This window comes from Sebastes fasciatus, chromosome 5, assembly GCF_043250625.1.
Source record: "Sebastes fasciatus isolate fSebFas1 chromosome 5, fSebFas1.pri, whole genome shotgun sequence".
NCBI lineage: Eukaryota > Metazoa > Chordata > Actinopteri > Perciformes > Sebastidae > Sebastes > Sebastes fasciatus.
In genome coordinates this window covers 19961229-19978301 of record NC_133799.1, presented here as the reverse complement: position 1 = coordinate 19978301, position 17073 = coordinate 19961229, and the positions used below count along the sequence as shown (strand labels likewise).

The 17073-nt window shown below is 39.0% G+C and overlaps 1 protein-coding gene across 4 annotated transcripts in view; it reads left to right on the top strand.

The window, feature by feature from the left end:
- Positions 1–510: 510 nt before the first annotated feature.
- The window catches only part of tjp3 (tight junction protein 3), a 31732-nt gene continuing 15169 nt past the window's right edge, over positions 511–17073 (top strand). The window contains exons 1-8 of one of the 4 annotated variants that reach the window (XM_074635625.1): positions 511–672; positions 13144–13200; positions 13783–13901; positions 15153–15255; positions 15358–15643; positions 15731–15834; positions 15938–16127; positions 16336–16411. In XM_074635625.1, coding sequence (XP_074491726.1) covers positions 13153–13200; positions 13783–13901; positions 15153–15255; positions 15358–15643; positions 15731–15834; positions 15938–16127; positions 16336–16411 — 926 coding nt within the window. In that variant the 5' untranslated portion in view covers positions 511–672; positions 13144–13152. Of the gene's footprint in view, positions 673–6173; positions 6596–8586; positions 8934–13143; positions 13201–13782; positions 13902–15152; positions 15256–15357; positions 15644–15730; positions 15835–15937; positions 16128–16335; positions 16412–17073 lie in introns of those variants that run through there. The other 3 variants (XM_074635623.1, XM_074635624.1, XM_074635626.1) reach the window with 3 other exon arrangements.

Here is a 17073-nt window from a genome sequence, read left to right as displayed (position 1 = left end):
ACAATTCAATTTCAAGATAAAGACATTTTTATTTGTTTTGAAGGTAATGAGAAGGAAAATATGTTTTCCTTTTTTTTGTACATTTAAATTTATTAGTGGGAAAATTTCCACATTCACAAGAAAAGATGAGCGGACTCCAAACCAAATTTTGGACATTTTTTATCAAGAACCACAAGAATTTTTATGGACCACTGATGCTTTATTTTTATTTGTATTTATATTTCAATTTAATATTTCTGTATTACAATTATTATTATTATTATTATTATTATTATTATTATTATTATTATAATATTTTTACTTTGTATATGTACCATTGGTATGGAGAGTAACTATGTTTTCTTAAATAAAGAAATGAGAGGGGGAAAAAAGGATATCTTATCGCAACCAAAACTGGGTGGAGGATTTATTTATGAGGCGGACCAACTTCCTGTCAGTGACGCGGCTGCCCTCGCGTGATGACGTCGTGAAACTCACCTGTACCTACCTGAGCCACTCCTCCTCCTCCTCCAGTCCTCACCTGTCTTCAGGAAGATTGAGGAGAAGGTTTTCAAACTCCTGGAGAAAGACACGCAGAGCGAGTATAACTTTTAAAGAGGAATTCGACAGTTTGAGTTTAGAAGTTGGACAGACAACAAACACAGTACAGACCGGAAGTTCACACCTTTACAGGTAAGTTATAGATTCTCTGCTTGTTTCCTTGTACACAGGTAAAGCATGGCTGTCAAACAAACATCAGCAGTCTGGGGAGAGGAAGGAGAAGTTCAAGTTTTAACAAGTGAAACCTTTTACTGAACTAACTTTAAAGAAAACATTATAATATGTGTTAAGTTAGACAGCCACAGCTTTGATAAAACTTTATTTATATAGCACCTTTCAGACAGGGGATGTATTTCAAAATGATTACATTAAATTAAATTAAATAAATAAGATTAATAATGTTAGCTTTGATAAAACTTTATTTATATAGCACCTTTCATACATGGGCTGTATTTCACTATGATTAAATTAAATTAAATTATAAATATAAATAAATAAATAAGATTAATAATGTTAGCTTTGATAAAACTTTATTTATATAGCACCTTTCAGACGGGCTGTATTTAAAAATGGTTTAAAGTTAAATTAAATTAAATTAAATTAAGCAAATTAAAACAAGTGCAAATACTGCGCGATAAAACAATATATAAATAAATAAATAAGATTAATAATGTTAGCTTTGATAAAACTTTATTTATATAGCACCTTTCATACAGGGGCTGTATTTCAAAAATGTTTTAAAGCTAAATTAAATCAAGCAAATTAAAACAAGTGCAAATACTGTGCGATAAAACAATAAATAAATAAGATATATTTAAATACCACCTTTCATACAGGGGATGTAACGTTAGTTCAGAACGCTTTAAAATGAAGTTAAATTAAACTAAGAAAAATAAAACAATAAATAAATAATAATAATAATAATAATAAAAATAATAATAGTAATAATAAAACAACAAAAATAAATAATACAAGTAAAAATAAATAAATAAACCAATGAATAACAAAAAAATAAGCAGTAAATAGCAACAACAATAGAATATATAAAAAAAATAAAACAAAGAGTGACAGTTAAAGACAACGTTGAATAAATAATGTTGCTTAAAAATGTTAACAGGGCAGCTTATGACTGGATGTTTACAGGACTAAAAGCCTGATAGCTTCATTAATTATGAGGATAAGTATAGGCCTAAATGTCAGCTGTGGTTGTTATCGTGGTGTCGGGTTCATTAAATAGCATATGTTGGTCTGTGGTTTACAGAATTTACAGGGTATTTGATACTGTAACATTTCTGTGTGTATCTTGTTTTGTAAGCTATGTATTTGTGTTGGTGACTGTCAGCTGCAAGTCCAACTTTCCTCACCTTTCTGGTTCTGCCACACATGCAAGTTTCTACCTGCCTGCCAGGAAGTTTCACAATAGTTTCGACTTTGCATTCCCGAACATCTGCGTCTTCCTTCCCCTTGACTCCAATCAGACTATATTTACTGATTTACAGCTTGATTAAGGACGATGAGTTAATGCATTCAGACTGATGGCTCACATGTTGTGGAAAGTTCCCTTTGACTTTAGAGTTGTTTTTAAGATCTGAGCCCCAGATTTTGGCTTTCTCTCCTTGAAGGGAGTTGTGTGTTTTTGTGGGTGGTATGGATAAAATTCTCTATTGTGGTGTAAGCCTAAGTATTATCAATTGAGCAATTGTTGCCATGTAAAAAATATATAATATTGCTATAAAGTAGTCCTTCTTGTTGATACTAAAGGGATGGATACCTATGAACACTGTGCCAAAAACTCAGACTTTTAACAAATGTCATTGTCTCACGGTATATATTCATCATATCGCTTAACTCTAATTAATATAGATCATTAAAAAAGTCAGATTAATTTATTTTTTCTTATTTATGGAGTGATAACTTATTAAGTGGTTTGATTAATTCAAAGCTGATTTGACTAAAGCAGTTGTGATATGATGAAAACAGAGCCATTTTTCATCATTTTCACCATCTTACATTCATCATTCGTCATTCACAACATAAAATTAGCATTTATTATTTAAGGAAAGTGGCCTCAAGGGTAGAAGTAACAAAAAAAAAATTTAAAATGCTTATGAATTAATAATGGAAGTGAGGAAAATGTATGTGAATTGAAAAATAGTGATAAATTGTCAATTGTTGTGAGAAAGTTGATTGACATTTTATTTTAAACAGTGTCGATCTGGTAATCAACTGTCGACTATTCATCATTCACAACACCCACCTGACAGTTATCGCTCACAGCACGCAATATTTGTTACTTCCGCCCAAAATGTCAATCAAAAACAAATTTTGTGTTGTAAATGATGAGTGTAAGATGGGAAAAATTATGAAACATGGCCCTGTTTTCATCATATCACAACTGTTTTAGTCAAATCAGCTTTGAATTAATCAAATCACTTGATCATTTATTGCTCCAATTTTCAATTAACATGCATTTTCATCACCTCCATCTTTATAAATTATTTTTTGTTACTTCCACCCGTCATAATTTAACAAGCATTCGCCAACTGACAGACTAGAGGTTATGTGCTTGAGACTGTGAACAACATGCTCCATTACCCTCCAGGCAGCTTTACGTTGCACACAATGCACATGTTGTTGTATTACATTTCACAGTCCACTTAGTTGCATTTCTATTTGTTCTCTGTATCCTTTTAAGTTTTATTCATAACAGCATTTTTGATAAAGACATTTTTTGCATTGACTTTCAATTGTTAAAGTGGCAAACTCAAAGATTTCCATTTAATATCTGTAAAGTGAGTCGCTATCTATCGCTGAATCAGATAAGTGATTGAGCCTATGGCCCACTGATGAAAGTATTTATACACCGATCAGCAATAGCATTAAGACCACTGACAGGTGAAGTGAATAACATGGATTATCTCGTTACAATGGCATCTGGCGGTGGGTGGGATGCAGCTCTTGTGGGATGTTCCCGGTCTGCAGTGGTCAGGACCTACCAAAAGCTGTCCGAGGAAGGAAACCGGTTAAACTGTCGACAGGGTCAGACCCGAGGCTCATTGATGCACGTGGGGAGCGAAGGCTGGCCTGTGTTGTCCGATCCAATAGAAGAGCTACTGTAGCTCAAATTGCTGAAAAAGCTAACGCTGGTTCCGATAGAAAGGTGTCAGAACACACAGTGCATCGCAGTTTGTTGCGTACGGGGCTGCGTAGCCGCAGACCGGTCAGGGTGCCCCATGCTGTCTTAATGTTATGGCTGATCGGTGTATATTTGCATTATTATGAACTGGGTGTCTGGGGTGACCTTTTTCTCCATTGTATACACACTAAAACTGGAACTATGCACACAATTCTGAAAACCAGAAGCTCATGTACATAGAAATATAATTGTTTTATTCTATTTCTATGCTCATGTATCAACGAAACGACTCCAGACTGCTAAACTCTAAGCATTGTTTTCACTAAAAGATACATTCTAAATCAACCAGGACCGAAATCTTAAGGATTGTCACTTTAAAGAGTAAATCAAAATTCATCTACAAGCCAGTTCTCCGTAGTGTGTGTTTGTGTGTGTGTATGTCCACATAACCTAAGTGAAGACATCTGTATGTGAGTCCAGGTAGCTATAAAGTGGGTGTTTGCTCTGCAGTACTTAAACACTGTTGACAGTGCATGCCATGAGTAACTCCACTGTGAGTGGAAACTACAAAGCTCTGGCCGCCCGGCTGTGTAATTACAGCCGCTCTGTAACCCTCCGGAGTATTTGTCTTTCAAATCGCTGAACATAGAAGGAGGAAGCTTTGCTATTCCTCATTAACCACTAACTGCTGTACAGTATGTTGAAGCCCTCTCAGAGCTTTACGTCTGTCTCACTCATTAATGTTTACTAGAGTAGCCTGTTTGCGTGATGCACGGTTGAAGAATTCCAGCTATGTGTGCGTAAAAGTAGGCGTAGGTGTATTCATTTGGTGGAACAAGGTACAGGTGGAGTTGTAAGTTTGCATGTTGCTCGGCCAACAGGAGTGGCCTCAGCTTAAAATGACAGATTGTCCTCTGAGGTGGTTCTACTGCTGGAAAGCCTTGACACAGGAATGAGTGTTTATTTACCTACCAGAGGGGGCACACCTTCACTGAGTGTTTGTTTTAGTAACATTAGTGGTTGCCGGCCATTCTCTGTTTTCTTCAGACCGATTAATAATTCAGCAGTGGGTGCCCTGGCTGACCGGAGGCCAGCTGTTCCACCTGGATGAACCCAAGCCGAGGATCATTTGTCTACCATTTGTTTTTAAACTGCCAATTTTTGTATAGTCCAGACACCAATCTGTGATTGTCGTTCTCTGGTTTACGATTTGATAAACTGAAATTTAAACTTTATCCTATTTGTCATAGCAACACGGTCTCATGGTAGTTTGTGAAATAGTCACAAAATTGAATCTATTTGATTCGTGTACATAAACTCGAATTTCCCTTTTTTTCGTGACGCTCAGCACGACTTTCAACAACATATTTTTCCTGCTTTTTCCTTCAAATGTGATGCGCATTTCAATTTCTGCTCCGGTCTTACTACTTAGTTAGGTTTAGGAATAGATCATCTTGGTTAGGTTAAGGCAACAAACTACTTAATTAGTTTCAGGAAAAGATCGCAGTTTGGGTTAAAATAACTCTGGAAGTGTCGTAACTTAAGTACGGAAGTTACGTGACAACTAAATCAACTTTGACTCGTGGTTTCAGATGGGACACGAACGCCGGTCTCCGGGATGAAAGTCCTGTGTTTTAGATCCACACATCCACCCCGATTTCCTCCCTATGCGGCGTTCACCGCTCTTTATATTCCCCATTTCACAATTACATGGATTACATACGGATTGATCTCGTGCTGACCCTCACGAATTTTTTTTTTAATTCGTGTCCATGTACACGAATTAATACATCAAATATCATGACTATTTCATGAATTGCTGTGCGACTGGGCTGGTCATATACATACAGGTACATACATGAAGGTTAACCTCTGCATTTAACCCATCCTTAGGAGCAGTGCTGCTCTAAAGCGCCCGGGTATCAACTTGGGGTTCAGTGTCTCGCTCAAGGACACTACGACATGCAGACAGTAGTAGCCGGGGATCAAACTGCCAACCTTGCAGTTAAAGGACGACCACTCTACCCTCTGTAGCTCGCTTACGGCTGTAGCTATAAGCTGTTTGATAATGTTTCTGAACACCCTTCAGGTGCTAAACTGCTCCTCCTCTTTGTGTCTCCTCCTGGTAAAAAACAAGTCAAGTACAAGTCACGGTGACTCTTGACTAGGCAGGGCGCTGGTAATCAGAGTCAAACTGGAAAAAAAAGATTGCAGCACACCCATGCTTTGGGGCGTGCGCTAATGTCAACCATGAAGGAGAGATGCCATCGAAGCTCTGTGTCGCCACAGTGTCATTTCCTGGTCCTGAAAACACAGCAGGGCCTGTGTAGGAACCCAGGAAACTTTACTCAGGACAAGCAGACCTATAGTGTAGCAAACAGCCCGTCAATTATTAACAGCCCAGTGCTCTCATTCCCCCGACGTAACCATAGCAGCCAGCAGACTGAAACTCAGCCAACAGCCCGGGACCTGCTGCTGCTGCGGTGGGAAAGACTACAAGTTAACCAAGACACTCACATACCACTGACAGTGGGAGCAAGTGGACCTATTTGACTTTATGATCCCGTCAGAGAGGGAATAACTGAGGATACACATCATTGGACACATGACATGACCCGTCTGTTGGAAGCAGAGGAATGTCAATTTATTACTTTTTCATTTTCTAGATTTTAAGTTGAATACTTTTGAAGTGTCCTGTGGCCTCTTTCTGTGGATTATTGCATGCATCAGTGACCGTGTGTTGCTGAGATACGGACTACATGGTCAGACTAAAGTGACTGAAATAGTCAGCGGGTGTTTATTTTAGCAGAAGAAGAAGACAACAACATCATGAATCTGACGCAGCGAATGAAACTACTGAAGCACTTTGGCTCTCTGCCCCCGGAGTCTCCACCACCACCACCGCTGCTGGTGGTGCCTGTAAGTGGATGGATTGTAAACCTGTATTCAACATCCTAATGTCTGTGTTTTTTGGGGGTTTAACGATTATTTTGACTGATGCTGCAATTGCGATACGATATGAATGATCATTTTTACATCATTATTCTCATTTTCATTGAGAAACATATTAAAATGATTGAGGGGAGATTTTTTGCGGGGATCTGTATCAAACGAACATGTTTTCTTTAGTCTGTAGAATATGACGTGTAGCCCAAAACATCTCTGCAGCATGACAATATTTAATTTAAAATGGTATTTTGACACACATTTCAATATTGCGCTTCCTTCGATTTGAAAGTTGCAGTAGGCCATATCGCGTCTTCGATAAAATTTTGATCAATTGTGCAGCCTTAGTGTTGTTATAGTCCATGTTTGTGTTAATTTATTTGTATTGCATCAGATCAGTTTGTAGTTTATAGTTTCTACAACAGCAACGGTGATGTTAAAGTATTTGAAACCCTCCACAGATCCTTTGGCAGGTGCATCATTACAAATGTATGATTCCTAGCCAAGCTTTAGTCAAGCCCACAGATCTTTACTTTGAATTTTAGTTGAGATCCAAAAGTTTCCATTTATGTACTCCAAAGACAAGTTGTTGATTAGTCAATTAGCTTAAATATAGAAAGTCACTAGTTTATATAAGTAAAACTACGAATCTTTGCAGGTTACAGCTTCAGAAATATTAAGATTGTAATGCGATATCGATGAGTTCAAAGAATCTGATGATGATCTTCTAGTATTTATTTTTTATATAAATGTGTAATAGCAATAATGTCAGTACATTAATATCGCAATATGCAATAATGTTGAATATCGGGATAATGATATTACTTGCGATAAATAAACAGATATTAAAGTGTACTCAGTTCTGCCTAATCTGCCGCTTTCAGTATGCTAAGCTAAAATACAACAAATTGCTTGTTGAATTAAAAAATGAAAGGAAATTATTTCCAACATTCCTTTGTTGAACAAACTGAGCTGAACACAAAAAGCACCGATAAAAAAGAATGATAGTTGGATAGATTTTAAAGGATAGTTTTCCGCTGATGCTCTCTTTCAACTGACTAAAAAAAAAAACTTTAAAAAAGTGCAATACGAATCGTGCAAGTTTGCATTGAGACGACAATAAAAAAACACAATATATTGTGCAGCCCTAACGTATTCAGATTTTCTTCCAACATCTATGCTGGTCACAGAAGGATGAGCTATTTGCCATAAAACTGGCCCACCAATCTTTCAGCCTGCCTTCATCAGACATACTGCAGTAGGATTTTGGCTGCTTATCAGACTGAGAAATCTTCGTCATTGTCATTATTTTAGGGCTGCCCCCTCTTAGTCGATTGGACTTATCGGTCGTTTTGGTCTATGCTTTTTTCACGCTGAATGACTTATTTCCTAGAAACGTATGAGCTCATCTCTGGTAAACACAAGATTAAAAGTGGTGCTTTTGTGTGATTCTTTGTGGAGAAACTCAGTTTTACAGATCTGTCGATTAAATCAGCTATTCGACTGGTCGACCAAGAATTTCTTTGGTCGAGGACAGTCTTACATTGTTATGCATTTTATTGACTAAATGAGAATAAATATAATTTGCAGCCCGACAAATAGGAAATGTGTATAAAGTTTTGCATGATACATGATTGCAAAATTCAGTATAATTCCAGTTGAGGGTTGGAATAAGCAGTGGCAGAATATGTAGTTTTTATTTGTAGAAAAATATGTTTTTCTGACTTGAAAGCAGACAAATGTTGCGGTTTAGTGGGCCAATAACTGATGAAATTTGTCTCTTGCTTGTATTTCTTTGTGTGTACCCTCGAATTTCTGATGTCATGTTGTTTAACATCAGGAATCGGCTAATATTCACCACTCTCTTGGCCGTTCTGATATCAGTGTATGGGGGTTTGTGTAAGGAGGCAGTGCAGCTCCACCTTCATGTTTGTCACAGGGCACTGGAGAGTCGCTGAGAGAGTGGGCAAAGGTTGGGTGGGGGAGGAGCCCTCAGGTGAGGTCTCTCCTAGATGTTTCTTTCTTCTATCCTCCGCCGAGAGAGAAACACCACAGCTGGTCATATTACACATAATTTCAGCAGGAGGAGATCAGGTTTCTTCTGGACAGCAGGAGCCGTCCGTACAGAGCAGATGTGAGGAGGAAGTAACGGGAGTTGGATGACTGTGTGGGATCTGTGATTGTTTTGCTTTTGGTGTTGCCGTATGGAATATAAAGAGCTGGCTGTTCGCTGAGCACCGAAGGCCACAGGTGTTTTTGTACAGCTTAGAGATCCCAGTGGGAAATGGAAGTACGGTTCAAAGACCATGTGGTAAGTGGAGAGGGGAACACAAAGCATTAATGGTCTTAGAGTATACCACTGCCTGGAAGTACCTAGCTGTTAAAAATGAACATAAATGATTACTGATGTGTTCAAACCTCTCAGCTAAATGTTACCTAGAGCTGGCAGGTGATCCACCTAAAGGTGCAGGAGGTTGTGAACCTTAAACCAGGCTCACATCAGTGGACAGTAAATCACTTCATCTGTCTTGACCTTTCTTATTTTTCTGGCTAAATTAAATTAGTTAAATATCAGATTTTTACAGGAACGTTTGCAATACAACTATATAGTTCAAGGACTTTGTTTATGACAGTGTGATTCATCGAAACGCCCTGCATGTGACTGAGATAAATGATCTTCAGTGCAGACAGACATTGCTCTCCTTTGTTGAATTTGTTTTGGGAAATTTCAGCCTATTTTTAGGAAATTCCCTCGACTGAGGACTGATAGCAGGACAACTATTTGCATAGTGGTGGATGAGTATTATAATAATACAGCCATAATTTCAGTAGTATTTTGATAAAGATGTCCTCTTCAGTTTTCTCAGTAGGGCGGTTAAAGAAGTTGTTTTACAGACAAGTTTGTTCATCATTTGATTCAGTTATTACATCTACAAATCCTGGTTTATGATCCTTTTTTATTCACTGATTCACGGGTTCAAAGACTTTAAAACGAGCTACTGCTTGACTGTTTTATCTCCCACTTTCTTGTGTTTTTAAATTGACATATTTGTGTTTGTCATTGTGCTGTCCACATTCAGTTGCTCTGTTTCAGTGTGCAGTGAAACTACAATATCAAACATTAACCTCTTTAGTGTCATTTTAGTTTTAAAAAATCCACAGCCAGCTTTTTATTTGAGCAATCAGCTCAGTAGCTGTGTTTTTCTTCTCCCCTCAGGTTTATTATTAACTTGGTCAAACAAATGTCCCACTGTTCACAGGTCACGCACTGTACACCTGTGCTCGTAGTTACCTCCACCAGCAAGTTTGAGATTTTTGTGGTGATCATATTTGAGATATCTGCCCTCTTAATGATTAGTGTTTTTTTGTTAAACTAAGATGGACTTGATCAATGAATTCCTGTTGTATTTAGGTGATGTGTTTGGGTGTGACAGGACATTAGATAGAGTGATTAGATAGATTCAGTTGTAATTGTTGCACTGCCAGTGTTGAGACACGTCACTTGCCTTGCACTGGTTGTGTGACTTGCATATTCGACCTTATTGTTTGAACAAACTCTAATTTGTTTTTATCATGTAACTACAACAGTACATCTCTGTGTCTCTGACTAGAGTAGCTGGCTTTACCCGTTCTCACTGCAACTCAGCAGACTATGAAATGTAGTCCACTGCCAGCCCGCGCTTTGTTTTAGTTTGAATTTGAAAAAAGCTAGTATGTGTAAAATGCTAAACACGAGAGGCATGTTGTCATGTAGTGCAGCGAGAAAAAGTCTGTGGTTTGGTGTGTTAGTTAGTTAGTTTGTGTAAAACCTAGTCATCAAAACAAAAAGTTCTTTTGGACGGAAATGTGAAGATTTGCTTAAGACTGATTGCGTAGTAAAGAGGAGCGTTTATGCAACAGTGGGAGGTTTCACAATGCAGTCATGACACCTTTTCTCAGGTGGTCTCATAACAATGTGCACCTTAAGTTGTGTGACTCTCAGCTGGCGTTAACGACTCCCATGTGAAATGAAGGTATGAACTAGGGCTGCACAATTAATCAAAACTATATGGATTACTGCAATTTTCAAATCGCAGGAGGCGCAATATTTGTGTAAGGCCAAATGTGTCAAAATACCATTTTACATTAAATATTGTTGTGCTGCAGAGATGTCCAGGCCTACACATCTTATTCTACAGACTTAAGAAGACATCTTTGTTTGGTACAGATCCCTGCAAAAAATCACACCATAATCATTTTTATATATGTTTCAATGAAAAGAAGAATAATGATGTAAAAATTATCATTCCCTCCGGTATCGCAAATCATATGGCAATTGCAATATCAGTCAAAATGGTCGCAATTAGATATTGTTTTCAAAATCGTGCAGTATGAATGACCCACATGGATTAAACAGGGAGTCCAGTTTGGGCCTTTCACGATAACTACATTTGTTGGACGACATATTGTCCTAGAAATACACCGATAAACGACATTATTGTAAATCTTATCTTATCATTTTAAGACCATTTTCACTTTATTTCACTGATGTAATGATAATATAATAGCATAATAATGCAAGTATGCCCTTTAAAAGAGCAATTAACTTTTAATTCTTCTTAATATTCAGACATTGGAAGGGGAATGTGAAATATTTTTAAAATATCCTAAATAAATAATATAAACCCATGGACTCTTGGGCTCTGTTAACTAAAATGTGCAATGCCCAAGTCTTATAAGTGTTGGGGAAACCCTGCTGTTTATTCTGGAATCATGTTGGCTAAAGTGGTGGTGACAGTCTTATTTAAACAAATATGCATATAAACACAACGGGCAATAATGAGATCAGCAAAAATGATCGAGGTCATGTCCTTATATCGTACGATAAGTCGGTAAAAAACTGTAACTAGAATGGCACTCGGAGAGCGCAGACCAACGCCAAGCTGCCCGAGTACAATTGCCCCCCCTCGCCGTTCAGCTTGCGCCATCACCCACATGTATTTTTGTTTATGTTGAGATCAGCTGTACGTAGCGGAGCATCATAAAACACTTCATTCAAACTGGACAGAAACAAAATAAAACTCATCTAAACCGTCGTCGTTACTCTTTCCAACAATCACCAAGTGTGCTTTGGTTGAACTCAACTGTAATTTCACAGAGTTAAATGAGAAAAAATGCAGAATCTACAGTTGCCCCACCCCCGCTCTCTCTCTGTCCCTCTCTCTGCAGGGTGACGCTCCATGAACGTGTCTTCAGTTACACTGTGCATGTCTTAAAGCCTGTGTTAATTCACAGGCTGAGGGAGTTATTAAAAAATATTCCCAAAGCCGCATCACGATCCGGATCGCCACCAAAATCTAATGGATTGTCCATTGTGCCACACCCCACCCCTCCAAGCAATTTCATTCAAATCCATTGCAGACTTTTGGAGTAATCCTCCAAACGGACAAACCAACAAACCAACGCCGGTGAAAACATAAACTCCTTCCTAGGCCTTCGGCCTGGGCGGAGGTAATTATAGTGGATAGGAATAGCCCAGTTTCCTTATTGCTCCTAGAGAAACAGTTTCCAATAACCGAGATGACCAAAGTGTCTTAATAGAAATAACCTGATGGTTTAGAAAACATTTCAAAAACAAATGCAGGACTGAGAACTTGACTGTACAATGGCTCTACTATTTCAGCCTCCAGGGCCGAGTGATCTGACTGTGAGTGTTGACAGAGAGTCAAACGTGGGAATGTGCTGTGTAGAACAGGCACAATGTGTCAGTCACTAAAAGAGGAAATATTTTGTCTCTAGAGCTGCCACGATTAATAGATTAGTCAATCAACAGAAAATTAATTGGCAACTATTTTGATAATCAAATAATAGTTTTTTTCTACATTTTTTAAAATGTCAAACATTTGCTTTCTCCATTTTCTCATGTCAGAATGTGATGCTTTTGTCATGTATGACAAATAAACTGAATATTTTTGTAGTTTTGGACTGGTGGTTGTACAAGACAAGTCACCTTTGGTTGTGGTAAATTATAATGGGTGTTTTTTCCAAATTTTTTTTGTTACATTTTATAGCGATTCATCGATGAATCGTGAAAATAACTGTCTGAATAATCCATGATAAAAATATTTATTTGAATTGCCGCCCTACTTGCCTCTATACTATACAATGTTTTCCTGTGCCTGCGCTTACTGAACAAGCCCCGGGTGTTGTCATATGTTGTCAGCACTGCAGGGACTTACGAGTGCGCGCACACACGCACACACACACACGCACACACACACGCACACACACACACACACACTTGCTCACACTCACACTAACACTCACATAGCAGGTAGCCCCACCTCCTCCATACCGGTCAGGCAGGATTGAGAGACAGGTGAGAGCATGCTGAGATCAGGTTGAGTCATACACACACTCTTCCTGCTTGGCTTGTGCACAACTGTCCTCCCTGTAAGGACCTGGATTATGTATTAGGTCAAAGATATATATTCCTTTGCTAAAGCATACATTTATTATGTGTTTTTCTTTTTCCTTTACAGAAACCAGGTATGGAGGAGCTCACAATATGGGAGCAACATACAATAACACTAAACAAAGTAAGTGGTTGTTTGTTAAAATAATCAATACATGACGTGGTTAAAATTGTATGCAATTCAGACGTGAAGGTTTGAGGGGTTATGATGAAGACATTGATGTATTTTCCAACTCCACATGTAACAAAAAATACATGAAATTCACAAGAAACTAAAGTAAATTTGAAGTTGAAACCACTTCTTTGTGCTTGGTCTGTGCTGAGTGGCTGCACAAACACAGAAGTGAAAGTCGATGCTCGATATATGGCACAGAGGCAGCATCAGTATTGGTTCTATTGTGAAACTGCCTTCGGGGGTTGAGCTGGACCGTGCTTCAGAGCTCTCGGTTTCACTGCTTCAGACTTCAGCAGGAATTCAGGTGGACACACCCTGCTGCACCCCACAGCACCGGCTGCCTCCTCACTATCAGACTGAGCGCCGCTGGAATGTGCTCTTCCTCCCTCTACCTCTCTACACATGCTCATACTCTGCATACATACTTCCCTGCATTCTTTCTCTTTGATCTAATCTGTCATGTTCCTGCTGTCGTTTTCTGTCCGTCTAAAAGCCTTTTTTTTTTTTTATCTCGTTCTCTCATAATGGCAGGATTCCAAAGTGGGATTTGGCTTTGCCATTTCAGGAGGCAAAGACAAGAATGACGGCGGGGATTCAGCTGTGGTGGTGTCGGATGTGCTGCCAAATGGACCGGCCATTGGACGACTGTTGTAAGTTGACCACCATGGCTCTGACGTGACTGTTTACATAAAAAAACACACCAAGGGCGCTCTCACAAGCCAACATTCAGTCTGTTTTAATCAAACTATGGTGCGGTTCATTTTGGCGGTTGTGAACACAGTAATCGTACTCTGGTGCCGTCCAAAACAACCGGTCCACTTGTAAGAGGTGATCTCAGACTGTTTCAAAGCGAACCAGAAAGCAGGCTGCCTGCGCGGGCATTTGTTGAGATGGACACAGGTAATGATAGGTTAACATGAGGGGGAGAGGACTGACCTGGACTTCTGCGGATATCTAATATTTGCTTGACATCTGGGCCGATGAGAACATACAGAATATGTTAAATAAAGTCCACAAAAATAGTGTCGTTTATAAATAATTTGAGATAAACTGGAGGAGTATGAGGGGTGGAAGTAACCAAAATTAAGTGATAAAAATGGAGGTGATGAAAATGTATCAGAATTGAAAAATTGACCCGTAAAAATGGATGTGAAATGAAAAATGTGATAAATTTATCAAGTGATTTGATTCATTTATAGCTGATTTGACTAAAACAGTCGTGATAGGATGATAACAGAGCCATGTTTCATCATTTTCACCATCTTACATTCATCATTCACAACACAAAATTGCCATTTATCACTTCCCTTTTCTTCAATTACTTTTTGTGACTTCCACCCTTGAGGTCACTTTCCTTAAATGATAAATGGCAATTTGGTGTTGTGAATAACGAATGATGAATGTAAGATGGTGAAAATGATGAAACATGGCTTTGTTTTCATCATATCACAACTATTTTAATCAAATCGGCTTTAAATTAATCAAATCACTTGATAATTTATCACTCTATTTTTCTTTTCCCATGCATTTTCATCACCTCCATTTTTATAAATTAATTTTTGTTACTTCCACCACTCATAGCGGAGAAGGGATTTGTGCGCACAATAGATCAGTGGCGAGTCAATGTGAAAAACTTCAACAGCATTATATCAAAGAACGAAAAAGATAAATTCGCTCCTTCGTACACGCCCTCAGAATATTTTTTTTTCTATTTGGTCTGCTTTAATTTGTGCATTGTGAAACTTAACCACACTAAATAACAATAACAAACCAAAAGTATCAATTTCGCTCTGATTCGGACGAACCAAACCGACTATGGCTTGTAAAAGCGCCCTAAAAGTTTATGAACCCACCAATAGAACTGAACCAGACTCACATGTGCGTTTGCTTGTGCTCTGCAGCACCAAAGACCAAATTTCCATGGTCAATGGAGTATCCATGGAGAATGTCCACTCTAACTACACCATTCAGATTCTCAAGACATGTGGCAAGACTGCAAACGTGGTGAGTATGGAGGAAGCACCAACCCAAAACACCACATCTACGATGCATCACCGCCCACTCGTGTTTTTAAATCTCTGCCCCTCTCTATCTTCCTCTCTCCAGACAGTGAAACGCCCTCGCAAGATCCAGATCCCAGCAACCACCAGACCGACTCGGGCTGCCTCCCATTCCAACCTGCTGGAAAACGACCCTCCCAGACGAACGCGACGCTACTCTGACGGCAGCGACAACCGGGACCACAACCGTTACCGCGCCCGCAGCGCCTCACCCGACCGCAACGGGCATGGGAACACACTACCGTTGTCGTCGGGGTACAAGAGGCTGCCGCCTCAGGACGTTGTAGAGAAACCCATCAGAACTACACTGCTTAAAAAGAGAATCACCGATGGTAAGACTTCATGAAGTTTGTCCTTACGTACTCGCGGGGAGAGCGCTGATGTCTGACTGGACTCTTGTTGTCGTCCTCTTTCTGCAGAGTATGGATTGAAGCTGGGCAGCCAGATCTTCATCAAGCACATGACAGAAACAGGCCTGGCTGCAAAAGAAGGAACGCTGCAGGAGGGAGACCTCATCCTCAAGGTGAAAATTAAGATTTGGATGATTAATCTTGTCATCAGTGTCAATACACAACAACTCTCTCTTTTTTCCCTTTGTGTTAAATGATTTGTCTTCTTTCAACCAGATCAATGGCATGACGACGGAGAATCTGTCCCTGCTGGAGACCAAGCACCTGGTGGAGAAGAGCCGGGGCAAGCTGACCATGACGGTCCTCAGGGACGACCGCAGGTTCCTGGTCAGCATCCCAGAGGTGGAGGACAGCGCCCCCAACAGTGATAACGACCGCCGCCGAAACAGCAGCTCCGAACTGGAGGGTGAGTGATGGAGGTGGAGCGGGAGGGAGGAAGGGAGGGAGGGAAGAGAGGTGGGGTATTAAATGTGAGCGTGCTCGGCTAAAGCACAGTCTGTCAGAGGAAAGACGTGAATGAGAGAAAACAAATGTGGAAGTCATTGATGAAGGAGTTTGTCTTTGCAGAATTTGTGGCCTCACTAATAGAATTCGCTTGTTATGTTTCTCATCAGACATTTCGGACCTTGACGAAGATGCCCCGACTCACAGAGCATCACGTCAACCCAACAGAGAGAAACGGACACGCAGGTACACACAACAACCACCACCAAAAATATTAAACGTAAAGTAGAAGTAGTAGTAGTTGTAATCTTATAGTAGTTCATTGTATTTTTTTTATGTTTTCTGGTTGTACGTCTGTCCGTATGTCCGTCCAGTCCATCCTTGTGAACGCAATATCTCAGGAACGCCTGGAGGGAATATCTTAAAATTTGGCATCAAGGATAAACTGATTAGAATTTGGTGGTCAAAGGTCAAGGTCACTGTGACTTCACAAAAAGCGTTTTTGGCCATAAATCAATTATGACAATTTCACACAAATGTTTACCAGGATAAAATGAAGTGATGATATTTTGGACAGACATGGATTTGAACTGTAAATTGAATGGTTGGCGGAGGCATACAACCGCAAGGCGGTAATTATAGTTTCTAATGTTTCTATTGTGAAATATCATTTTCCAAGATAACAAAACATGGTATTGGCATGTTTCTTGTCAATATAAACAAACATAATGTCAAAAGACGCAAGAATATTAATACATAAATAATTATAATAATAAATTAAATAATTTTAAGAAACCAAGTAATAATAATGACAAAAATAATAATATGCTTAAACTTAAAAAAAAACTTTTCATTTATTAATTTATTTTATTTTACTTCAATAATGCTATTACTTGGGTAACTTTGCC